At 39.0% G+C, this 26,193-nt stretch overlaps 1 protein-coding gene across 1 annotated transcript in view; it reads right to left on the reverse strand.

Annotated features, from left to right (window-relative positions):
• The window catches only part of SYBU (syntabulin), a 95,541-nt gene that overhangs the window by 2,908 nt on the left and 66,440 nt on the right, over window positions 1-26,193 (reverse strand). The window contains exons 4-6 of the mRNA XM_044668833.1: window positions 16,837-16,945; window positions 3,416-3,616; window positions 943-1,092 (exon numbers count right to left, since the gene is read on the reverse strand). Coding sequence (XP_044524768.1) covers window positions 943-1,092; window positions 3,416-3,616; window positions 16,837-16,945 — 460 coding nt within the window. The remainder of the gene's footprint in view (window positions 1-942; window positions 1,093-3,415; window positions 3,617-16,836; window positions 16,946-26,193) is intronic.

Raw genomic sequence — 26,193 nt, forward strand, 5'->3', positions numbered from 1 at the left:
CAACATCTCTGATTAAAGATCTCTAATGATAGGGAATTTGTGACCTCTCTGGGTAGCACATTCCAGTTTTGAACAGCTCTAGATATATGTTTTTCCCTCAGACTGAATATAGCTTAGATTTATGAATAGTAGATGCTAAGTTATGTTCAACTTTCCATGGCCAAATAGAACAAATCTAATCCTTTTGACATATGGGAATGAAAAACGCAGGTTCTTCTAGTTTACAAGGATCTTCGATTTTATCAAAATGGGCCCTCTGTTTACTGACACAGATTGCACACCCCTCTATGCCTATATGGGCTACACTGCATAGACCGCTATTGCTAAAAATAAAATCATTTTCTGGTCACCAACCCTCCAGGAGTGCCTTTCAAGAACAGAGGTATACAATGAAGAATTATATTTTCAACTAACTGGTATAACATATCAAAGGTTTGTTTTTTTTTAATCTGTTGGAGATTTGTTAAAAAATAATGAGCTTCTACTCTTTAGCAGAGAAATCAGAGAAAGAAATCACTTGTCCAAATTATATACAAATCCCAAAGAGGATTTCTGCAGAGATGGGAGCAGAACTCGAGTTGGGCCAATGTACTCAGCCTGTTCCTTTCCTAGTACAGGGCTGCTCCCTGAAGTGTTCATTCATTTTAGAAACAGCTTTACACTAACCTATCATTTGAGGTTTGACAATATTACCCAGTTATACTTATCCAGAAAAAAACTGAGGATTTTCTTTAATAAATTTAACTTTTAAAATTGGAATCATGCAAATTATGCAATAACTTATTTTTGAAAGAAATGATAAAGAAATTAAAGCTAATTTTGATATTTCAATAAAAGAAAAAATTGATTTCTTTTATTCTTATTTTTTCATTTGCTTCATTTGTAATGGAAAATTAAGTGACTACTGAACATTTTGCAAAATAAATGGTGCTCCTACTATACCTCTCTTGCAGTCGGCTCTCAGATTCTTTCAATTTGGTTTTGAGGTGTCTCACTGTAACCTCTTTCTGCTGCAGAGGAGTCAAATACTGCTCCGGGTTTGGGGGTTTTACACCATGATTTTCTCCACAAGACATATACCTCCCAGGCCTCCTGAAATGAGTCAAGTAAACAAATATTGGTTTTGTCCTGTTTACTTTCTTATAAAATAAAATTAACACAAAACCCCATAAGCTTAAAGAGAACAGATTCAGTATGTTTGGTGCTTGCATTGTAATAATGGATGACTTCATCTGGGAAGGTGGTCTACAATTTATGCAGCTACAAGTCTTGGGACAATAAATCTTTCTATTTACTTGGTCAGTATCCACTAAATTAAGGCTTAAGGGGCAAAAATAAGCATTTCTAATACAAAGAAATGATCTCGTCCAAAATAATGTACAACTGTCTCCATGCCAAGACTATCACTTGTGCTAAGTAAAAAGCCATTATAGTAAAAGGACAATGAGATATAGAAGAGAAGGGGTTCAGAGAATGGAGAAGGGGGGGAGCTAACCCTTGTGCAAAGTGTCTGTCTAAAGATCCCAATTGTAATAAGCTAAATTCAAACCCCTCAGAAGCAGTTCCTTGGGGTGGGTATATGCTGTGGTCAGAACTGGTTTCTTCTAGAAATTTTTTTTCCCTTGCACCATGTGAAAGTCCTTTTATTCTGAAGGAAAGCAATGCTATTTCCCTCTCACAATGGCTTGATTTTTAAAAGGAGACATGGAGCGTCCTATGATGCATCTCTGGACTGAAAGCCAAGAGTCCTCAGCTCTGTTCCTGTCCTCACCACTGACTTGTGGGGCAGCCAGGGGTGACTTTGGGGTCTCTATCTCAGAGCAAGCACACAGTCGAATATTTCCTTTGTGAGCAGGGTGCCCACTCAAGAGAATGAGGAGTCTCATAGGAAGAAAGACATGTTGGCTCTTGAATCTACCCATTCTACCTCTGAGAGGCAAAGTACTACTGGGAAGCTGCCTTCATTTACTGGAAAGGAGTGAGATTCATCTGGATTACTACAAAAAGTTTCTCTGCCTCAGATCTTTCCCCACTCCAGTCCTTTTCCTATGTAGCTGCTAAAAAGATTTTCCTCATTATCTTGTTACTCCTTTACTTAATTAACTCCAATGGTTCCTTATTGTCTCTATAACAAAATTCAAACTCTTCTGTTTAGCTTTTAAAGCCTTTACTATGTGGCCCCAAACTAATAGGACTCTTCTTTCCAAATTCTGTGTGATCTGAGGTTCTCTCTGCTCTTCATCTATGATGCTCTCTTCTCTGTAGAATGGGTGTCTGCCCTTCCTAGAATATAGTCTCCTTACCTCTGCCTCATGGAATCCATGTTCTCCTTCAAGACACAAATCAAGTATTTAGCTCTGTGCCTGGCATATAGCAGGTGCCTAATAAATGCTTTTTGACTACTGATTGACTCTAACATCACCTTTTAGATAAAGCCTTCCTAGAGTCCCTAAACCATTAGTGCACTCCCTTCTAAACTATATTTCACTACTTTATATTTGTTCTCTTTACATTTATTCTGTATATACATGTTTTATTTCCCCACTTGTGACTTTTTCCATTGCAATTTCAATAGATTACAGGTTGGAATAAGAAAATAGATGGGAATTTGGGGGGAGTATTATAGAAGCAGCACATAAAATATGAACACTCAGAAATGTATAAAATATATGCATAATGTTATATAATATCAACATATTTTATCTTTTAACACCATATATATAAAATTTCTTTTTTAAAGTTAAAATAAGTAAAAAGTTAAAGTTTGCCCCAAAAAAGCCAACAAATGACACCTAATGGCTAGAAATGTAGACACATCTTAACATTGCCCACATATAGCCTATAAGGAAATACTTAACCCAAATTTTATAATAAGGCACTGTATAGCACCCATAATAGAAAAAGAAAAAACCCAGACTTTCTTCTCTGATTTGAAGGGAGAGTCAAAAAATTTTACATGAATTTTCCAGATCATAGCAGTGCCCCCAAACCTTGCTGTGTGGAAGGGATACCAGTACTTTTATATGTAATTATTTTCTCTTCCTTTAGAATATTAACCCCTTGAGATTAGGGCTTGTTACATTCTTTGTATTTCCATCCCAAACACTTAGCATAATAATTGGCATATAAGTAGGTGCTTATTAACAAATATGTTTTAGTTCATTAACTGTTCATTGACAACCACAAACCCACCTTCATTTGTCCTCTCTTTTCATTAAGTCCTTATTGAACAAAACTATTTCTGTGATGGTTTTTACTGGCTGACCTCCAGTGGAGAATGTTATGATTATGTAGTTGTCTGGTTAATATGGATTTTTGGAAAAAAAAGGAACAAGAAAGGAAAAGAAAAACGAAGAAAGAAAAAATTCATCAAAGAGGATAAACCAAGAACTAATATAAAGACAAAAGAGCTCACCTCATGATTGGGCTACTATCGCTTCCTTTATATGAGCCAGAATTACTGCTACTGGGGGATGAAGGCCCATAATTTGGGTGGACATTAACAGGACTTTGTTGATTCCTGCACAACATAGACAGAAGGTCTTTCTCCCGAGAAGGTGGGCTATTGCCAGACTTGTGAGATGAAGATCCATTATTCCGTCCATGGGGACCACGGCTACAAAGAACAATGATCAAAAATGTCAAGTTATTTGAACAAAATTTTGTTGTTTAATTCTTCCTCTAAGGAACAACAACTAGGAAAAACAAGTGCTAACAATGGATAGGGGCTCTATATTTGCCAAGTCAAATTGGCTTTCTCAGGATCCTTTTGGTCATTCTTCTTTCTCTCTGAGTTTTCCTTTCTTTCTCTCCAAGGAACTATTGCCCACCCCTCTTTGAGGTCATAGTGTAGGAGAAAGAATGCTAGATATGAATTCAAAGGAACTTCGTTCAAATCCTGGCTCCATCACTTTAACTACCAATGGGCAATGTAGTCACCCCTCTGGCTTCTGTTTTCTCAGCTGTAAAATGAGGGGGTCAGCCTAGATAACGTTGAAGATTTCTTCTATCTCTAAATCCGTGAACTGATGATCTGTGAATATAGTGGCGGCTTAAATTCTACTACCTTCAAGAAACTCTTAAGTGTATTTTCCTCCAATCTAGGGAATCTAACAAAAGGAAATACAAAGGTTTTTTTTTGTCATATGAAGAATATATCGATATTGAAAAATTTGCTCCAATTTAGTAAAAACAAATAATTTATATTTGGGATGGATCCATTTAATATTTGGAAAACTAATGAGATTCATTTTGACTTGTAGGTCCATATTTTGTTTAACTCCCCACACAAATCCCTAATCAACTATTTTCCCAACTCCCTAGTTTATTTATAGTCAAAGATTGAAGACAATTATATTTTCTCTTGTTTTGTTTTCTTTAAAATAGCCACCCTTTACTATGTATTTCCCAAACCCAAGTACAATGCTATAAAAGATATCCTCTACAATCACATGGGATAGAGTCAGAACTCTCTTTGAATAAGAAATTTGAAAAACTGTACACATAAAGACTTATGCATAAAGTAGGATTTATGCCTGTACAAAATACTTAGAACAGCTGCTTACATTTCTCCCCAAAGCTATCCCTTTTGCAATAATCTTCCAATTCCTATGATAATCAAAGAGAGAGCCTCTATTAGCTGCTAATCTCTCTCTAACACCTGGTGGTTTCAGATTGCCCTCCTGGCCAAGGAAGACTGCTAAATCTGCTAATCTTTCTTTTTAAAATGGGACTGTGCCCCACCTTTACGAGTCTCCCCCAGAAATAGCAAGGAGCAGTGAGGAAGGGGGCTGGGACAGTATTGAGAGGCAGTTGATGGCATTATGGCTTGGTTGACAGCAAAGCTTTCAATTATAACACATAGTTCTTTATTAACTCTTAAGACAAAGCTCATGTTGATGTCTTTCTCTCAGGGCCACCATTCACTGAAATGAAATTTAGGCATCCCAGAGCATAACTGTATTGATCCAATGAGTAGAGTTTTTAATATCCAACACTCAAGAAGTTCCATTTTGGCTTTTTCAAATCTGCTAATGTATTGATTTCAGAAAGTTTGTATCCTTCTATTCCATCACCAGCAATTCTTGCCAACTACTGTCATCTTTTTCATAATGTTGAAATTACACGAATCCCTTTTAGAAAGTATCTCCCAGTTCACAGAAAATTAAGGGTTAGAAGTTACTTTATAGAGCACCTTGTCCAGTGATTCCCAATCTACAGATTTAGGGGTCCAATGAATTTTGAAAAGGGTTCTAGGAATCCATACACAAATATATAAATGATCAAACATACTTATTGTGGATTGGATAAACATGTGCTTATAGATTTTCTGGGTCCAAACCTGTGATTTTTTTTACAGTGTTCAAAAACATTTATTTATAAAAAATAGGAGATCAGTTTATGCTAAGAAATGTAGTAATAAATACAGCTGAAGAAAGCAAAGCAACTACTCTACATTGATTAATGTAGGGAATTTCTAGTGTTGAGATTCCCACTACCAAGGCAGATTGACAGTTTCTCTATAACATAGTTTTAGGAGATAGAAATAATATTTTGATTTCAAAAAATAAGTTACTTTAAAACATTGCTATTTTGTTTATTGTTTATTGTTGATAAAATTTGTTTGGGTTTTTTTTTGCCATCACAAGTTTTCTCAAGAAGTATTTAGTTAACAGTGCAACTATTAAAAGTGTGTTGGGGGGTAGGGAAGAAAGAGATATGAGTTTTTTTTTTAGTAAGAAAGGATTCTAACTACATAAAATAATTTGGGACTACTGAAGTAATTCAACTTCTTATTTTATAGGTGAGAAAACTGAGGTTAAAAGAGTAAGAACTAATTGCCCATAGTCATCCAGATAATAAAATGGCATATTTGAACTCAGGGTTCCTAATACCACATGCAGTATCATATGGACTATAGAATATACCAAACTACATCTTATTGTAACACTGTCTCTCTGAGATGATACTATGTGGATGAAGAAGCCTACTTAGCTCGGCCATCATGAATTACAGTAACTTTAAAGGTAGAAAGGAAATTTTTGGTCCTTCTTGCCTATTGCTTCACAATCCCCTTTCCCATCTTGGTTACAAATTTCCCTCTATTCAATATGAGATTTCTATGTAGGGCCAGAAATAAATTTGTTTAAAAAAACAATAGTATATTCATCTAGCTAACAATATAGAATAATGCACATAAATTGTAACATCCCCAAAAAGGAAACAAAAAAAGCTTTGTCTTGAAATCAGCTTTAACACACTCCTCCCTCTCGTGAGAAGGGACACTTTATCTGTAACAGATGGCCTGATGGCTTTTTGACAAACCAACTTTAAGAGTCCTGTGGTAGGAAGGGCTCTTTATAAAGTAGCCAGAGGAAGGGAAAGCACACTTTGGCTTAGGTTATTATTCCTGTTTCAGTTAAAATCTGGCATAAATAAACCCAGCTCTTTCCTAACACAAACAGGACAAATTTCCAGGCAAAATCAAAGTTTGGAAAGAAAGTGGATAACAACTGTGTCTATAGGGTTTGAACAACACAACTTTAAGCCAAATGGAAAAAGCAGACATGGTCCTGAGTTAAGTAGGTAAGTTAGGGGCTTGTTATTGAAATGACAAATGCCATCACTAAAGGATCAACATAGTAAACTTCATTATGGAAGTTCAAATATGAATTTCAGATTTGGAAGGGAAAATAACAAACATCAAGCTTGACTTATATGAGGGGGAAAATTCTTTCTAAAACGTACCCTCAAGGTAGTGTAGCATAATATATAGAATTGGACTTGGGGTCAGGACAACGAGGTTGGATGCCTTCCCCAAATTCCACGTCACACACTGAAACCCTAGGCAAGTCCACCTCATACACTGAAACCTTGAAAAAAAAAAGACAAGTCGCTTGACTACTCTAATTACTTTCTTCATATCCTCATAAAATAGGTACAAGAATATCTTCAATCTCAGAAGGTTGTTGTGAGGATCAAGCGAGATGATAGAAAGCACTTGGCTAACTTTAATGCTAGCTTCTATTATAATTACACCTGACAAATGTACAATCAGCCTTTACTTGGAAGCCCATTCCTTTTCTGGATAGCTCAAATTGTTAGGAAGATTTTCTTTACATCAAGCCAAAAATCTTCCTCTTTGCATCTTCTACCAACTGTTCTTACTCCTGCTCTAGGAGGTCAAGAACAAACATAATATTTATTCTGTCTCTCTAACCTAGTCTCTTTCATAAGTGCCAGCTATACGTACATCTGTCCATCAATCAATTAACATTTATTAAGTACCTACTTAATGCTAGGCACTACTACATGCTCAGCTCTATGGAGACAAAGAAAGTCATCATTGATTGCCTTGTGGGCATTTCAAATTGGATATCCCAGAAACATCTCGAACTCAACAAGTGCAAAATTTTTCTTTCCCTCTAAACCTGCTTCTCTTCTAAATTTCCCTATTTCTGGCTGAAGGTTCACAACCTTAGCATTATTCTTGCCTCCTCACTTTCCTGAACTCCTACATATCTGATGGGTTGGCAAGTCTTGCCATTTCTTGCTCCACGACATTTCTTGCATGTAGCCCCTGTCTCTGATAGTTATTACTTTAGTTCAGATCCTTATCACCTCTCATGTAGGTTATTGCAACAGCCTCCTAATTGGTCTCTCTGCCTCAAATCTCATCACTCCATTCTATCCTATACGCTGCTACCGACATGATTTTTCTTAAATAGATCTGACCATGCTACTACCTTTATTGATCAACTCCCGTGGCTTCCTATTGCCTCCACAATAAAATGTAAACCTCTCTGGTTAACTTTTAAAGCACTTTGCATTTGTACATTGCTCTCTTTCTATTCTTGGTGATCCATCCAAACTAACTCCATAACATCCATTTCCTATCTCTGGACTTTCCATTGACCATCCCACATTCCCAACTTCTATACCTGCCTTCTTTTATCTTATAAGGTCCCTCTTTTCCTTTAAGAGACGTTCAAGGGGCAGCAAGGTGGTTCAATGGATTGAGAGCCAGACATAGAGATGGAAGGTTTGGGGTTCAAATCGGCCCCAGACACTTCCTAGCTGTGTTACCCTGGATAACTCCCTTAACCCCCATTGCCTAGCCCTTACCACTCTTCTGCCTCAGAAACAATACCCAGTTTGTTTCTAAGAAAGAAGGTAAGAGTTGTTGTTGTTTTTTAAAGGTGGGAGGAGTTCCTTGTGGTTTGTTTAATTCTCTTACCTTCTAGTGCCTGCCACCCTTCAAACTACTTGTTTAAAACTATTTTGTATTTACTTTAAATTTGTGATGGAAAAACTCATAAATGTACTTGTCTCCTCAGTTAGAATGTAAACTCTTTGTGATGAGGGATTGTTTCATTCTTTGCATGCATAACCCCAGTGTATAGCACAGTGTTGGTCCTTAGGACATGCTTCATAAATGCTTGTGGGCTGACTGATTCCACACAGCTTTTCAAATCTTGGGGGGAATCACATGCCATGTTTCCACTAAATCTTTTCTTCTCTAGGCTCACCATTCCTAATTTCAACGTAGGCTCATCTGGTATGAACTCAAGGCTCTTCTCTGGAGATTCTCCATCTAATCAACATCCTTCCTAAAACGCAGAACCCACCTGAATTCTCCAGATCTGGCTTATCAGAACATCTCATTCCCAGACACGAAGTCTTTCTACGTGTGACCCAAAGTTGCATTAGCTTTCTTGGCTGCCATCACATTAGTCGGTCAATCAACAGGTATTTATTAAGCATCTTTTATGTGACAGGCACTGTGCTAAATGCTAGGGATACATAAACAGCCTAAAGATGATTCCTACAAGGCTCTTACTGAGCCTTGCAAGTTCATCAACATCTCCAGATCTTTTACAGGCCAGCTATTTTCTAGCTATACTTTCTTTCACGATTACCTATACAAAAATTAGATTCACATTGAACTCATTGGGCAGCCAGATGGCTCAGTGGATAGAGAACCCAGCCTGGATTCAAGAAGCCCTAGGTTAAATCAGGCCTCAAACACTTACTAACTGCAATGGTGAGCAAGTCACTTAACCTCTATTTGTCTTAATCCACTGGAGACGGAGATGGCAAACTCCAGTATCTTTGCCAAGAAAACTCTACAGACAGGATGGTCCACAGGGTCATGAAGAGCCAGACATGAATGACTGAACAACCACAAACAACTTGTTAAGAATACATCTTGTGTAAACCAAAACAAAATCGTCCATGTTACAAGATCTCTATCTCCTGTAGTTTAACAATCAACAACAGCTGGTATTTATATAGCCCTTTGAGGTTTGCAAAATGCTTTACAGACATCTCATTTTTTTTAATCCTCACATTAATCACAGTAGGTAGAAGCTGCTATTATTCTCATTTTATAGCTGAGGAAACTGAAGCAAAGAGAGATTAAGATTATGACCCTGACTTATCCAGGGTCATAGAGTTAATAAGTGTTGGAGACCAGATTTGAACTAAAGTCTTCCTGACTTCAAATCCAGTGTATTATCCATTGTACCACCTAGCTGCCTGGATGCAACTTTCAAGATGCTATTTGTAATGCCTAGTGTAGAAAATTGGGTAGTTTTAAAATGCCGCTCTTTCTCCTCATCTTCAAATTTAAATAAATCAAGAACTTCTGCGTTTATTTCTCCCACGTGTGTGATAGCTTACAGTAAGTTATCATTGTAACTTATGTATTTCTGTGTATGTATATATACACATAGAGAGAGCTTATTTTTTATTCTTCCCTCTTCTTCACCCTCTATGCACAGTTCTTTGCCAACTCTTATCAACCCTAACTTCTTTTTAAATAAACCCTTGCCTTCTGTCATAGAAGCCATATTGAGCATTGGTTCTAAGGCAGAAGAATGGTAAGGCTAGGCAAGGGGGTTAAGTGACTTGCCCAGGGTCACACAGCTAGGAAGTGTCTGAAGCTAGATTTGAAACTGGGACCTCCCATCTCTAGGCCTGGCTCTCCATCCCCTGAGCCTCCTAGTTGCCCCCAATCCCAACTCTTCATTTTTCAAATTCATTCAGTTCTTTTAACTTTCTTTCAGGAGAAAGACAAACTCAATCTACATAGATCTGGGGCTCACCGTATAGAAGTGATAATTGAACCCATGGGAGCTGCTGAGGTCACCAAGTGAGGGAATAGAGTGTGAGGACAAGAGGACCCAGGCCAGACCCTTGCCTGTGGTCTGAGGTGGACCATGTAGTATAAAACAGCAAATGAAGCTGAGGAAGAGTGGACAGCTGGGTGGCATGCCTGAAGACAGTTGGGAGGAGAGCATGGAGACCCAGCTGGGAGGAGAATGGACATGCTTAGATCCAGTGGGGAGGCCACGAGGAACACTAAGGAGAGAGCAATTTGTGCACATGTTTCGGGGCTCCTGAGGTTGCTTTCCTGGACAGTCTTTTTCCACCCCCTGTCAGCCCCCCTACATCAACACTAGGCCTCCTTAGAGATCCCACCCCAGACTATTGTACTCTTTCATTAGGCTTTCTGTAAGGCCCATTCAGTGGTTAAAAGTCTGCCTTCCTATTTGTCCCCAGGAGAAAAAAAAATAGATACCCAGACATTATACACATACACGTACAGATGTATATATTTTCAACCTGCTAAGGGCACACAGGTAATATGGCTGAAAGCTGAGAAAGAGAAATCCTTAGAAGTAGCTGGGCTCATTGGAGAGAGCACCAGGTCTGGGGATGGGAGGTCCTGAGTTCAAATTTGGATTCAGACACTTCCTTGCCATGTGACCCTGGGTAAGTCACTTAATGCTCATTGTCTAGTCCTTATTGCTCTTCTGCCTTGGAACTGATACTTAGTATAGATTCTAAGACAGAAGATAAGGATAAAAAAAGGTAGCTGGGTTGCATAATGGATAGAACATTGCATTTGGAAATGGGAAAGACTCAAGTCTGAATCCTGCATCTGAAACTTCTTAGCCACATGACACTGGGAAAGTTATTTAACTTCTCTGTGCCTCAGTTTCTATATATGCAAAATGTGGGAGTTAGACACGATGGCCTCTAAGCTCTTCGTCCCTTATATAAATATATAATATTATGATATATGTTTGAAGATACAGCTTATAGACAGGAAGAGGTATGTGTTGGCTCCGTAAAAATCCTCCCCTAATATATCTTTATTGATTCTACCTGTACTTTTCACTTTTCCTTCTTTCTCTTCCATTTACCTCTTGTAGATCTTTCCTCTAGCCATAGACTAAGAAAATACTTTCCTTTGAAACCCAAGGAAGGGCAGCGATTCTTCAAAGGAGAGATGGATTATCCCCAACATTAAGCTGTGTTCTAATTGTTCAACCACAAAAAATCAATCAGTGAGTTAGTCAATGATTATTTAGGTGCCTCCTATTTTGTGCCAAGCATGTGCTAAGCCTTGGGTATATAAAGAAAGGCAAAAAGCAGTTTCTGCTCCCAAAGTGCTCACCATCTAATAGGGTGCAAATAACTATCTACAAACAAGATACATGCAGGATAAATTAAGGGTAGTCCCAGAGGACACTAAGATTAAGGAGAACTGGGAGAGGCTTCTTACAGAAGAAGGGAATAGCTGAGACTTCAAGGAAGCCTGGGACACTAGATGAAGATGAAACCAGAGTATTCCAGGTATTGGGGGAAGGGGGAGCCAGTCTAGACATTCAAGATTTGGGAGATGGTAGTGAATCAGAACAGAATTTGGCAATTAGGACAATCCCACAGATGTTTCACTTGACTGATTTAACCTTGATATTTAATCCAAAACACAAGTTCATTTGCAAATTTAAAAAAAGAATAGTAACAACAACAACATCACAACAACAATAAGAAAGCAGGAGAAGCAAATGTTATTAATTGTCTCCTTTATCTGTGTTACTGGTCTCATGGATATGTGTTAATTTCTAGAACAGGTTAAAATTAAATGTTATGGTCTAAGAATAAGTGTTATTTGTAAGTGACACACAGAAAAGTTTATATTTCTGTCCTGTGACCTCAGAGGCACTCGATTTCAAAAGCATAGGGTGTTTGGGGTAGTGAGATAACGTTCTCTTCTCCTGCAGGCTACAATCTCCTGTTACAGGTTTTGTCTGTTCCCAGCTTTGTTTTGAACAATAATACACTGTACTTAGAATCTCAGCTCCCTTAAAAAAATTAACTAAATTTCATCACCACAATTGAGAAATAATGGCAATAATTTTCTTGCTAGGTACAAGAAACTGAAGTTTTGAGAAGTTTAATCATTTCTCTAGGTCAAATGGAAACATTAGGATCATAGTCACAGAAACCCAGGGCTGGAAGAAAAACTTCCAAGTTCTTCTATATGACAGTTCCTCCTGAGCATGAGCAAAGTCATTATTCTTGTTTTGGTTTCCCCAGCACCCACATTATCTCTTTAACCTAGTGCTCCCTTCTACAGGGTTTTGCCAGGTCATTCCTTCTGGTGGTCCTTTTCTTCTAGACTCCTGAATTAGCCAGGGATGATGTCTTTCTGTTTCTAAGTCCTCATATTCAGAAACACTGAATATTAGAACTAATAACTTTGGATAAATCCCTGTTCTAAGATGTCACTGTTCTAAGCAACACTCTAAGATGGTGGGTTTCAGAGAAGGTACCAATCTGTATTGTAGAGGGCATTTCTTCACCTAGAAGATTCTTGTTACCAATGAAATCACAGGTTTAGTCCCTTTCCTATTATTGTCATTGCCATTATTATTATCCCCATCATTATTATAGAGAGGACATGAAAACTCAAAGGGAATAAATTTAAGCTCATGCAACTAGTTAATGGCAAATTCAGATCTGACTCCCAGCCTGGTATTTTTTTCCCCACTATATACTATGATGCCTCTTGCTTTAAATAATCACACAAAAGACTTCTAGAGAGCATATGAGAACATATGAGACAAGTCCCTATTTCTCTCCACTCATTATTTCATAATTTCCTTCAAGCCTCCAAATCCCAAGCCATAGTGGTGACCATATGGACTACTGGCTTATATCTGTTGTTTAAAATCAGGAAATCCCAGAATTGGGAGTAGTGTCAGAGGATATTTAGTTCAATTCCAAAACAAGGCATGAATTAACTCTATAACAGTTTACAACCTCGACAACATCTATATTCTCTCTCGATCTCTTTTTTTAAACCCTTACCTTCTGTTTTAGAGTCAATACTATTGGCTCCAAGGCAGAAGAGTGGTAAGGGTTAGGCAATGGGAGTTAAGAGACTTGCCCAGGGTCACAAAGCTAGGAAGTGTCTGAGGAACCTAGGACCTCCTGTCTCTAGGTTTGGCTCTCAATCCACTGAGCTGCCTAGCTGCCCCCATCTATAGTCTCTTAAGAGGTCCTTGAACTTGGACGGGAAAAGATACATATTTATTACAATATAATTGTTTTCCTTTGTAACACTTCTCGAATTCTTTTACAGGACATCAGTGCCACCACTGGCTGTATTCTCCTCCCTTTCCTACCTTGACTATGTGGTGACCTTTACAACTCTATAATATCTTCACTCTAGTCATTTGCCAGCTTATTGTATCATTGATCATGCCTTGCCAAGCCAGTTTTGGATCATTTCCACCATCTAATGCCTTTGCTCCTATCTACAAGGTGCTAAACAAAGCTGAAGAAACTTGTGAAACCATGTCGACTAAGACCACCACAAATTTGTTACATAATCCCACTGACATCTCACTGTAGTAAGGCAATCTTTTTATATCTTCCACTCATCACAATGGCCATTCCAAATTTTTTGTTCCCTCCTCAAATCTCCCTTAGCATCCCTCCTCCCCCAAACCTGTCAGCTGGGAATCTAAGTCCATATTTCACTGAAAATTTTTAGTTCATTCACCAAAGACTTCCTCTTCTTCCACACATCTCATCTCACATTACTCAGATGTCTTCCCTCACTATCTCCTTCAAGCCTGTTTCACTCCATGAGGTGGCCCATCTCTAACCCTTCATCTCGTTCTACTGAATTTTCTTTAACAAATTGCTGCTCCTACCATTCCCACTCTCTTACTAATCTTCAAACTCTCCCTGTCTACAAACTGTTTCCTTGCTTTCCTACAAACATACCCATGTTTCCTCCTATCCTTAAAAACCTTCTCTTGCTCTGTCCATCCCTACTAGCTAGCATCCTATATTATTCCTCCTTTTTGTGGCTAAACTCCTCAAGAAAGCTGTCTATGGTTAGTCAGTGCTTTTATTATTTCCCCCTTTTATTCTCTCCTAAACTCTCTGAATTCTGGCTTTTGACCTCATCATTCAACTGCAATTTCTCTCTCAAAAAGTTACCAATGATATTCTCTCTCTCTCTCTCTCTCTCTCTCTCTCTCTCTCTCTCTCTCTCTCTCTCTCTCTGTCTGTCTCTTTCTCTCGTCTTAAAATTGGTACTAAGTTTTGGATCCAAGGCAGAAGAGGGTTGAGCTAGGCAACTGAGATTAAGTGACTTGTCCAGGGCCACACATCTAGAAAATGTTTGAGGTCACATTTGAATTCAGGACCTCTTATCCCCAGGATAAGGTTCTTTATCCACAGAGTCACCTCGCTGGCCCCAATGATTTAATTGCCAGATCTAATGGTCTTTTCTGGATCTTCTCCACCTCTTCAAAACCTTTGATTCTGCTGAGCATCTTCTTTTTCTAGATATTTTTGTCTCTCTAGGGATCTTCATTCAAGTGTCAACCAATGAATATGTATGTTCCTCAAGCCTAGAGGGCCAGCTACGTGGCTCAGTGAACAGAGAACCAGGACTAGAAATGGGAGGTTTGGGGTTCAAATCTGGCCTCAGACAAGGAACTTGATCCCAATTGCTTAGCCCTTACAGCTCTTCTGCCTAAAACTTAATATTGATTCTAAGATAGAAGGTAAGACCCTCTTCTCCCAATATATATTCTCACATGGTGATCAGTCTTCAATTGTCATCTCAGTGCAAGTGGTCTTCAGACCTATTTAAGTCCTAACTTTTCTCTTGACCTCTAATTTCTCATTTCCAACTTCTATATGATATCTTAAATTCTATATGTCCAAAATTGAGCTTATTATCTTTTCCTTTGAGTTCTCCTCTCTTCCTCTTTTACTATTACTATGTAATATTTAACTATTACTATGGAAGGCACTACCATATTCCCTGTCATGTAAGAGCAAGGCCTAGGTATCATCCTAAGTCTCTCACACTCTTTCTCTAGTTGACCCTCCATTCAGCTCTCAAAGTGATCTTTCTCAAGCATAGGCCTAACCCCACCACATTCCTCCGACTCAGTAAATTCCTGTGGATCCTTACTGGTCAAATGTAAAATTCTCTGTTTGGCTTTTAAAGTCCTTTACAACCTGGTGCCTTCCTACCTTTCCAGTTGTCTTACCCTTTGCCCTCCTCCATGTACCTGTAGAGCTAGCCACATGGGCCCCCTTGCTGTTCCTTCAAGAAGGTGCTCCATCTTTCACTCTGGGCATTTTCTTGTTTGTCCCTCATGCCTAGAATATTTTTCCTTCTTATCTCTACTGTCTGGCTTCCCTGGTTTCCTTCAAGTTTCAATTAAAGTCCTACCCTCTGCAATAAGACTTTCCCTCAATACTAGTACCTTCTCTCTGAAATTATCTCCAATTTACCTTGTATATATCTTGCTTATACATAGTTGTTTGCATGCTGTCTTCCTTATTAGACTGTGAGCACCTTAAGTGAAGGGCCTATTTTTGCCTCTCTGGATTTTCCAGCACTTAAAACAATGCCTGGCACACGGATAGGACTTTAGACTTAATCCTATGTATTTTGTTTGCCAATTCTTAAAATATTATTCAGAGAAGTGATACATAGACATCATTAGGCTGCCAGTGGTACAGGGGAATCCATGACACAAAAGAAGAACCCACTCTAAAATGTCTAAAAGCTGGGGAGGTAAAGAAAGGAAAGAAAAACATTTTAAGGTACTACCTATGTACCAAGCATGGGGTCAGGCACTTTACAGATATTCTCTTATTTGGTCCTCATAACAACCCAGGGAGGCAGGGGGTATTATTATCATCTCCATCTTACTTTACAAAGGAGGAAACTGAGGCAGTGATTTACCCAGGGACACACAGCTACTGAGAGGCTGAGCCTGTATTTGAACTCGGGTCTGACACCTGCCTGGTTCTCTACTCACTGTGCCTCTAATAGGAGTTGAACAAGAGAGAGAACAGGGTCTGGAAGTGGCAGTGACACAGGTGTAGACTACTAGGTAGCAGAGCTGATAAAGCCTCAGGCTTGGAGGCGGGAGGACCCTGTTCACATATCCCCCAGGCCCCTTTCCCAACTACAAGTGAGAAAAGAGAGGCCAGCTCAGTCCCCATGCGGTTGGCACTGATAGCCTTATCCACGCATTCACACCCTCCTCACCCCTCCCACCCCAATCCCCAAAGCTATTTAGGTGAAAGCACGAAATTCCGACTGGGGCCTCTGGGGAACTAGGGTCAGGAGACAGTGAAAAACTGGACCTGAAACAGGGTGTGGGGGGGCCCGCGGAGGAGTGCTGGCTCCAGTTAGGTGGGGAAGGCCAGAGGTGAGAGAGGGAAGGGACAGAACGCTAAATGCAGACCCAGTGAATAAGGGGAAGGAAGTCTCTTTCAGTCCATACCTAAGAAGGGCTGCGTATGGAATCACTGGTGTAGTAAAATGCATTTATTATTTATCAAAAGCCCTCAGAAACCTCAGTGATCAGAAGGGGGGAAAAAAGGCCAAAACGGCAAGAAGAAAATCGTCCCGCTAGATCGAGAGGCGGCAGCTGCTACAGGTGAGCCCACGGGAAAGTGATTTAGAAACTGAGAGAAGCAAGGGATGGTGCCTACTTGCGTGGAAAAGAGGATCGCTTGTTTCCAGCAGTGGAGGAGGACATATGGACCTCAGGAGCCGAGATGCTGCCCGTGCTGCCCGAAGAGCTAAAGTCAGCCTCGCTACCTGAAAGACAAAAGGGAACAGGGGGGAGGTGAAGGAAGTTGCAATGGACTTGGCCAAAGAAACCGCTCCCTGGGGCTGCCTCCCCCGAGGCCAGTCCCGGGGTGTCCCGCAGCCCTGGCGCGGTTTCTGTTTCTGTGTTTTTCAAAGTGCAAACACAGTCAAGTGGCCTGAGGCCAGCCTCCTCTGGCCGTCTGGCATTCTGCGGAAAGCGGACAAACCAAGAAGCGGGCACAAGATGATCTCCTGGCGGAAGGCGTAGCTTCCATGAAGGCGGCTCAAGCCCGGTCCCGAGCAGATCAGTCTTGCGACACTTAGCCTTGAAATGAGAATCCCCCTCTGCTCCCACCCTGCCCCGTCCCCGCTGAGGGCGAGGAGCTCTTTCCTTGCCCGCCGTAAATCGCCTCCCCTTCTCTGGACTAAAACGAAAAACATACTTAAGCAGTCAAAGAGTAAGGCTTTCCCCCAAGAGAGTTTTTCTTCAGGCTGTTATATAGCCACTGGGCCATACTTTAATCCGGAACATTAAGATTTGGATGCCATACAAACAGTTCCAAAGCAAACCAGCAACAACGCCTGGACTCCAGATAGCTCTTCTGTTGTTAGTCCTGAAACAGCACTATCTGATTATGACTTTCCCTGACTGGTAGCTTCTTTTTCTTTCTTTCTTTTTTTTTTCTTTCCGGGTTCAGTTCTTTAAAGGAAAACTGCTACAGTTCAGCCCAACCCACCAGAATGAAGGGAAAGTTTAGAATTGGTCTAAATGAGCCTATAAAATAAAAGTGAAGCTGGTGGCTCTGTTGGTGGTGGTGAGAGACTTGAGGGAGGCCGAAATGAAGGGGATGAGGGTAAGGTTATTTGGTTGGGCTTTTTATTTTTAGTTTAGAAATTATTTAAAAGTGAAAGAAAATAATTAATTAAACTAATTAAAAATTAAAAATCATATCTTGCACTGAGCTAGGAGGGGTTAGGGGCATCTTCTTGGAGAGAAACAAGTTCTGTGGTACAATGAAAATTTAGAGTCTATTTTGAACAAAGCAACATTTTGAAATCATTATAATGATTCTATTTTATAGAAAATCTCTGTGGTTAAGAGGTAGGAAAGAGATGCAGAGGTTGACTGAACATCCAATGCACTTGTGGAGACATACTAAAATAGGGTGTGTTTCTATGTGTGTATCTCTTTCAAAGGTAGATAAACTGGTTTACTCAACATGAGCTAGTGTAGCATTTTTTATACCTTGAATTCATTTTCTTTTTCTGAAAAATAGGAATAATGATAGTACCACCTACCTGACAGGGTTATTACAGCCAATATCATAATGTATGTAAAGTGATTTTTCTTTTTTTTTTTCCCTTTTTAAAACCCCTACCTTCCATCTTGGAGTCAATACTGTGTATTGGTTCCAAGGCAGAAGAGTGGTAAGAGCTAGGCAATGGGGGTCAAGTGACTTGCCCAGGGTCACACAGCTGGGAAGTGTCTGAGGCCAGATTTGAACCTAGGATCTCCTGTTTCTAGGCCTGACTCTCAATCCACTGTGCTACCCAGCTGCCCCCTAAAGTGATTTTTCAAACCTTACAGTGGACTCAATGGTCCACAGTAATCTGGGGGGGGGGGTGGGGGGGCTGGAAGGTGAGTCAGAAAGAAGTTGGATAATAGGAAGAGAAAGAAATAAAAGATAATGTCTCTGATAAGTCATAAAATAACCAGCTCCTGAATAACCAAGTTAGGTGGGGACGAGTTATAGCTAGACAAGCTCAATGGTACAAAAGTTGTCTTTTTTTTTTATTAACTTTGACAACCAAAGTAAAGGGCAGCACTTGGCAAGAAAAAAGAGAGATTAATCTTCCCTTCACTTCTGCTTGGGAGGTCCAAACACACTGTGGGGAAACAGCTCAAGAACAGACCTGAACAGAGGTTAAAGTCATAATCACAGCTCATGGTTTGATGATGTTTTCATCAGTTTAAGAAAGCACTTTTTTTTTTGTCTCATTGACCCTGGGAGTAGGCAGTGCAAATTTTATTAGCTCCATTTTATGGGTAACAAAAATATGGCTTCCATAGTTTAAGTGACTTCTTAGGAAGGGTCAGAATAGGTCCTGAATTCAGGTTTCCTCAATGTAGTTCATGGGCTTCTGATAACTCCTACTAGTGTGATCTTTAATTAGTCCTTGGGACTTATTTTCCTCATTTGTAAAATGAAAGGGTTAGTTCAGATAGTTCCTTCCAGCTCTAGATCTATGATCCTGGGATTCCACATCCAATGTGTTTACTTCTATCACATCAAGAAAATGTTTATAAACTCCCGTTATATAAAGAAGAAAGCTGAAGTGAGAGATTTACAAGGATTGGCATTCCTCTTACCTCCCAAAGACCATGCCTGTTCTGATTTTGAAAGTGTCCTGCAAGAACCTTGCTCTTTAGAATATGCTTGAAGTTCTTGTGAAATCTAGATCAGATTGCTTCCTTTCTCAGGGAGGGAGAAAAAAGGGAGGAAGAAATTTTGAAACAAAATATTTTTTAAAGTTAAAAAAATTTTTTTTACATGTAATTGGAGAAAAAAATCAAATATTTTTTAAAAGAATAGGCTTGAAGTTGAGATAACAAGATCAGATAGAGACTTAGTTTACCTATCTATGAGTCATACCTTGGCAAAAGTGGAAAATCTTATAATTCCAATGATTACAGATTTATAGCATTGACAAAAATCCAGAATGGGCTCTGAACAATGTAATTAAGCCTGCCATATTTCAGATTTTGTTACTACCGGGATTTATTAAATGAGTGATATTGGTCTATTTGTCTAAAGCCAATTCTCTAAGCATAGCTAAAGAGCAGAATTGTTGGCATGTTGACTAAGAGGTAAACAGCATTCAGCATTCAACAAACATTTGTTAATGTTCAATTATATGTAATCTGTTATGTTAGCCTGGGACAGAAACTAACATAAATTCACTAGTTCTTGCCTTCAAATAAACTCATACTCTAATAGACAAGAAAAATCAGGGAGACAAGTAATTATAATACAAACTGGAATGTGATGCAAGCATTAGAGAAATACAGAGTGTTATGTGTTTAGAAGAGAGAGGGGCATCATCCCTGGTGGGGAGATGAAAGGATGAAAGTGGAGGAAAATCAGGGAAAGCTTAATGAAGAATAAGTAAAATTTCCAAAAGTAGGTAAGGAAAGGAAGAAAACATTACAAGCATGGAGGTCATTGTAGGGTGGGAAAACATGGGCTTTCTGCTTTGGCTAGATCAGTGTTGTCAAACTCAAATAGAAAAGGGGCCATGAAAAGGTGCAAAAATGTCTTAGAAAATCATGAATTAACATTATATTGTACTGTATTTTTATTTATTTTGTTAATATTTCCCAATTACATTTTTAATTTGCTTCTGGGGTAGCACTTGTACTCTGGAGTTTGCATGTATGCAAACTAATGGCAGCAAGTTTAATATCTCTGGGCAATAATACATAAAGTTATGGAAGGATGGGTAACATAGGATAAGGCTGGAAAGGAAGGATTCTGGAAGGCTTTGAATGCCAAACTAAATCATTTATACTTTATTCGGTAGGCAATCCAGGACCAGGATAAGTTTCTGAGCAAGGAAGTAATATAATCAGAGCTATGTGTCAGGATGGTTCATTTGTGAGGCTTGGAGGATAAATTGGAGGAGTGAGTTACTGGAAGCAGGGAAAATCTTGTAAGAAGGGAATGGTTCAGGCTGAGAGGTAATGAGGGCCTGAACATTACTTACATCCTTAACGAAAGTAAACAGAAACCCAAATACCATAATTTAACTGTCTGCAAGAAAATGAGAAACCCAGCACAGGAATAGACAAGTCATGAAAATCCATTATTACCTCATCATGCCCCTGATCTGCCATCAATTGCAAGCCCTGAGGATATAAATTGGCTCTATATCTCTATTATTACTGGAGCTCAACATAGCCCCCCATGTATATTCTGGGTCCAAAATTATTTTGTACTGTAATTTTCTATTTTATCCTCAGCACATCTGAAAGAGATTTGTACCAAGAATCAGTCAATATACCAGCAACTAATTTTGCTCTGGTTTGGTAAAAGGATGTGGAGAAATTATGCCAATTTTAAGCTATGTTAGCCTCCTGTGTTAGAATATATGGGAGATTTCCAGTTTAGATGACTGTTTAGCATTTGTAAAGCACCCTTATATCAAAAGCACACCCTCACTTCATCTTCAAAACAGTTTTATAAGGTAGATAGGGCAGGGGTGGTAGAGCAAGAACTTGGAACTAGTCTTTGGGTTCTTATTCCAGAGAAAAACTATGCAGACTATACTGCATGTTCTACATTGCCTCCCGGCCCTGCATTTCACATACTCATTGAAAAAGAACAGTAGAGAAGATGTTTTAATATGGCAAGTAATTCATCTTGATTTACTGAACTAAGTGAGAAACTCCTTATTTGTGAATGAATAAAACACAATATACATGATACTACGGTGAATCTGTATTCATTTGCTATATTTGACTTTTGCTGATTCCCCTAACTACTGCTGACTACCCTCCACCAATTATCAGGCATTTATTTTATACTTATTTCCAATATTTATGTGTGAATATACTACTGCCTTGATAAGACTATAAGGTCCTCGAGGACAGGTACTGTTTAACTTTTGTGTCTGTAATTGAGCATCTAGCATAAGGCAAATTTTTGACACTCAGCAAATGCTTGTTGATTGAGTGATTAGTCAACCAATACAATCCATTATAGGGAATTTCTGAAGTCAGGGGAAGTAGCAATCCAAATTTGTCATAGAAGGAACACCAAACAATTTAGGAAGTATCCAAGATTGCTTCCTGAGGGGAATCTCTCCTGACATCATATGTTGTTGGGAAAAAAAAAAGGATGCGTGAATCATCCTCACTAATGTCAACATCATCCAAGTAGAAGTAGGATGACCATCCATCAGAAATCCTACAGAAGTCACCCCTGCATCTACAGGGAAGGTGGACTATATTAGTTAGCTTTTTCCTCCCCTAATCACTGGTCTTTGGATTAACACCAAAGATAGCTGATTTAACTGGGCCATACAATGTTTAATACTGAAAGTCTTTACTTTTTAAAACCTTACTTTGATGGATCTGTGATCTCATTGATGTAGGTTTTCCCTCCAACAGGGAACCTGTTGCAATGTGCAACCCCTCCATTCCTGTCCAAATCGCATATTCTTTATTTATGTTTTCCTGAAAATATTTCACAGGAGGTCTCACTGAAAGTGCTAAAGGCCTTTCTTTGGATCTCTTGACTTTTGATGTCTTTCAGTGCAGTCTGCAGACTATCCAGATCAGTTATGCCTCACTCTTCCCACATGGATCTATTTACATTTCTGGTCATATATTTCTCTAATGACCTATTTTCACTTCTCTTTCATAGTTCTTGGTTGATAGTGTATTACTCCTACCTTTCTACTATCCTTTGGATAAACCTCAGTTTTAATTCTTCAGGGAATGTGACATTCAGGGGTTTGATGGAAAAGAACTAAACTGAAGAATATAATCTACCTTCTCCTTTAAGATTAACTGAAGGGGGCAGCTGGGTAGCTCAGTGGAGTGAGAGTCAGGCCTAGAGACAGGAGGTCCTAGGTTCAAACCCGGCCTCAGCCACTTCCCAGCTGTGTGACCCTGGGCAAGTCACTTGACCCCCATTGCCCACCCTTACCACTCTTCCACCTATAAGACAATATACCAAAAAGTACAAGGGTTTAAAAAAAAAAGATTAACTGAAAAAGGTACAGCTAGGTGGCTCAATGGATAAAAAGGTAGGCCTGGAAATGGGACATTCTAGGTTCAAATCTGGCCTCATATACTTCTTTGCTGTGTGTGAGCCTGGGCAAGCCACTTAACTCCAAATGCCTAGTCTTTATAGCTCTTTTGCCTTGGTTAGTATCAATTCTAAGATAAAAGATAAGGGCCTAAAAACAAAAAGATTAACCAGGAAAGTGGTTTACTTTCTGAGTCAGACTCATTCCCTTAGACTAGACCAATAATATTTGAGGAGACAGCTAGCTAAAATCTTGGCCTGATACTTCTTTAGAAGATAGGACCAGAAAAAAGCAAGTGCCCAGCTATGGCCTTCACATGCTCCTTTCAAGATGGAAATTAGTCTCCTTTGGAGAGAAGTGAGCTAGATTCTAGAGATATCTATTGGTGCCATCCACAAGCTATTTCTATGTATTTAGATAATCCATGTGGAAATATCTGTCTTACATGATCATAAGCGTCTTATAAATATTAATGGTAAAAGATGGGCCTCATGAGAGAAAGCTGGGGTCATTCAAAGCACTGCATCATTTCCTAAAGTCAACCTCTCTTCTTCCTGCTCAATTCTGTGATTCGTTTGTTCAAATATATTATTTGTCCAAGATACATGAATCAGTTTTAAGAGTTGTCCATCAAATTTCATTTTATTTCTCCTGGCTATCTTTTTTTTAATTCCCCATCTCATACTCTGAGTCAACAAAGGTTAACATATTGTAGAACTCAAGAGTTCACAGTAGAGAATTTAGGTAATCTGATTACCTAAAATACGTTTGAAATACTGGTGTAGGTGACCTCTCAGTGCTTCTCAACTCTGTGGTTCCTTTTTCAGTGATCACATAATATAAGGTGTTTTCTAAAACACAGAGAATACTTTCCTGGTGCTCTGTGGATCGAAGATAGGTAGGTATTCCCCTCTTTAGGGGCTTCCTCTTGGCATCTTATTCCAAGATAAAAAGTAAACAAATAAAATAACATGAGAATATGAAACATTGTATGCAGCGTGTGGTGCAGTGCCTGTGCCTGATACATAGCAGGTGCTTAATAAGTGCTTGTTGCTTATCATGGTACATTAGGCAAGAAAAATAATATATGGACTATAAATTTAATTTGTAAGTCAGAGTGCCTTTCCCATTAGAATATTATCACCTTTGTTTGGATCTGGATATTTAGTCTTTGTGCTTAACAGCCACTTTGGAAAGAAGAACTCTTAAGTAAGTAAGGTGTTTTATAAGTCTTTTTAAAAAATTCCAAACCTTTCCTTTCCCAAAATAAGGCCATCGAATTCATTTAGGTTAGTCATATAACTTCAGGAAGAAAGAGCATAAAACAACCCAGTTTCCTGCTGATTCCCTATTTAGAGGTCTCTAGGGAGGAGACAGGACCCATTTGAATTGAAGGAGCCAAGTATAACCATTAAGAAGCAGCTGGAGTGGTGGTCAGCCTTGTAATTATCAGTAGATGCTGCTAAAATGATTTGGCTTTAATGTAGATTCAGTAATTGCTCTTAGTGACAAAGGTTTCTGGGTAGCATCCTGATATTCTGATTAATGTTTCACAGCATAAAGAACTGTTATTGGCAAAGCCTCTCACTGAAATCTTTCTTTATGGATATAGACTTCAAAGGGAATATTTGAACAAAAGATCAGTGAAAAATAGGAAAAGAGAGAGATCATTAAATAAGGGCATAGTGGTATACTTTATTGTACAGATGTGCCTTCCTGAAAAACTGTGTGCTTTACCTAAATATTTTCCTTCTACTTAGATGAGCACAGTAGATACTTTACATCATATTACTCCTTCCCAGGCCTCCCTGAAATCCTTAGCTTTCCTGCCTCCATGCCCAGGAGTTTCTCTCTACCTTCCCCTATCTCTACTTGATGAAATCCTACTCATGTTTCAAACTCCATCACATACAATGTATTTAGGAAGCTTTCCTTGTTCCAACAATCTGAAATTATTTTTTCCTTCTTTGGACACAGAGGATTTTGCATGTTACTCATGACTTAGTTGTATTCCACTTTGTATTAAAATTAGTTGCTTTTATCCTGTGTCTCTGTCAGTCGTGTGTGTGTGTGTGTGTGTGTGTGTGTGTGCCTTTTTCTGTCTCACACACACAAACACTGGACCTATCATGGAAATAAAAAATGCCAGTGGAACAATCATACTGATTCAGATCAATACCTGCTCTACAACTAACTATACAGGGTTAAAACATTTCCCAAGGCCCTGAGAAGTTGTTACATGTGGGAAGCCATTCTATGTATTAAAGCCTTTGGAGAAATAGGATCAAATTTAGGGCCTGTTATCTGGATTCCCTATGTGACCAATCCAGGCTGAGGCAGTCTTTGTGTTTGGTCCTGGTCACCTGAGCCCCAAAAGGCTCTGGTACCAGCAGGTAGGTTAATCCAAAATCAACTTGATCCCTCCAAGAGGCTATTAGGAGTCATTTAGAGAAACAGAGTCTGTAACAGATATTTTATCTGGATCCCATTACAAAATCATCGGCAAGTAAAACTGTGTGTATGATTTTTCTGCACTGCATGTCAGGAATGCAGACAGAATGGGCCATCTAAGATAAAAATCTGAGGCTCCTCTTTTGACTCAGTTTTGATCCCCACCTTTCTTAGAACTCCTACTGGAAAACTTTGAAGTGGCAGACCAGCATCTACTGAGTTAATGATTCCTCTCCTTGATAATTAAGAAGCCTGAACCCTAACAAACATTACTTAAGATAAGTCTGCATACTTAGATAAAGTATGGTGCTTTTAGTCTTGACTTTATTTGTCCAGGTGCCTATAATCCTGGAAGACAGAACTCAATAAGTGAGCATCTCCATAAAAATATTTCCTCTCCCAGAATTATCCCTACTAATTGATGGTTGGAATTTGGCCATTGTTTTGGTACTTATGCCTTTACTCTTTAGACTTTAATGGGTTATGTATGATCTGTTACCCCTTCATAGCTGTGTTCTTTGTTTGAAACCAGTATATAATAAACTCCCAAGCCCACAGACTTTGGGACAGCATGGGCTAACCACTAGTCTAGTTGTTCTCATTTTCTTTCTCCTGCCTTAACCATCCTATGCCACCACGCCGCTCAGGACCCCAAAAAATCATATAGAGGCATGGCCCCCTATAGTTACACAACCAGTATATGTCAGAGAAGGAACTTGAAGTCACAAATGGCACTTGAATCCAAGTCATCCTGCCTTGGAGATGGGTTCTTTATCCCCTATACCAGGCTATCTCTTTTATTACCTATCTCTTTTATTAAAGTAAAAACTTCTTGAAGACAGACACTCTTAGTCATTTCTAAATCTCCTTGAAACCTCAGCATCAAAGCCCAGAACAAAGAATGTGTTTAATAAGAGTTTGTTGTATTGAATTGATATTTAATTAATAGGGGCTGTAAACCCTTTGATTTGACTAGAGTCTCTAATCTGCAA

Source organism: Gracilinanus agilis, chromosome 1 (genome assembly GCF_016433145.1).
Source record: "Gracilinanus agilis isolate LMUSP501 chromosome 1, AgileGrace, whole genome shotgun sequence".
NCBI lineage: Eukaryota > Metazoa > Chordata > Mammalia > Didelphimorphia > Didelphidae > Gracilinanus > Gracilinanus agilis.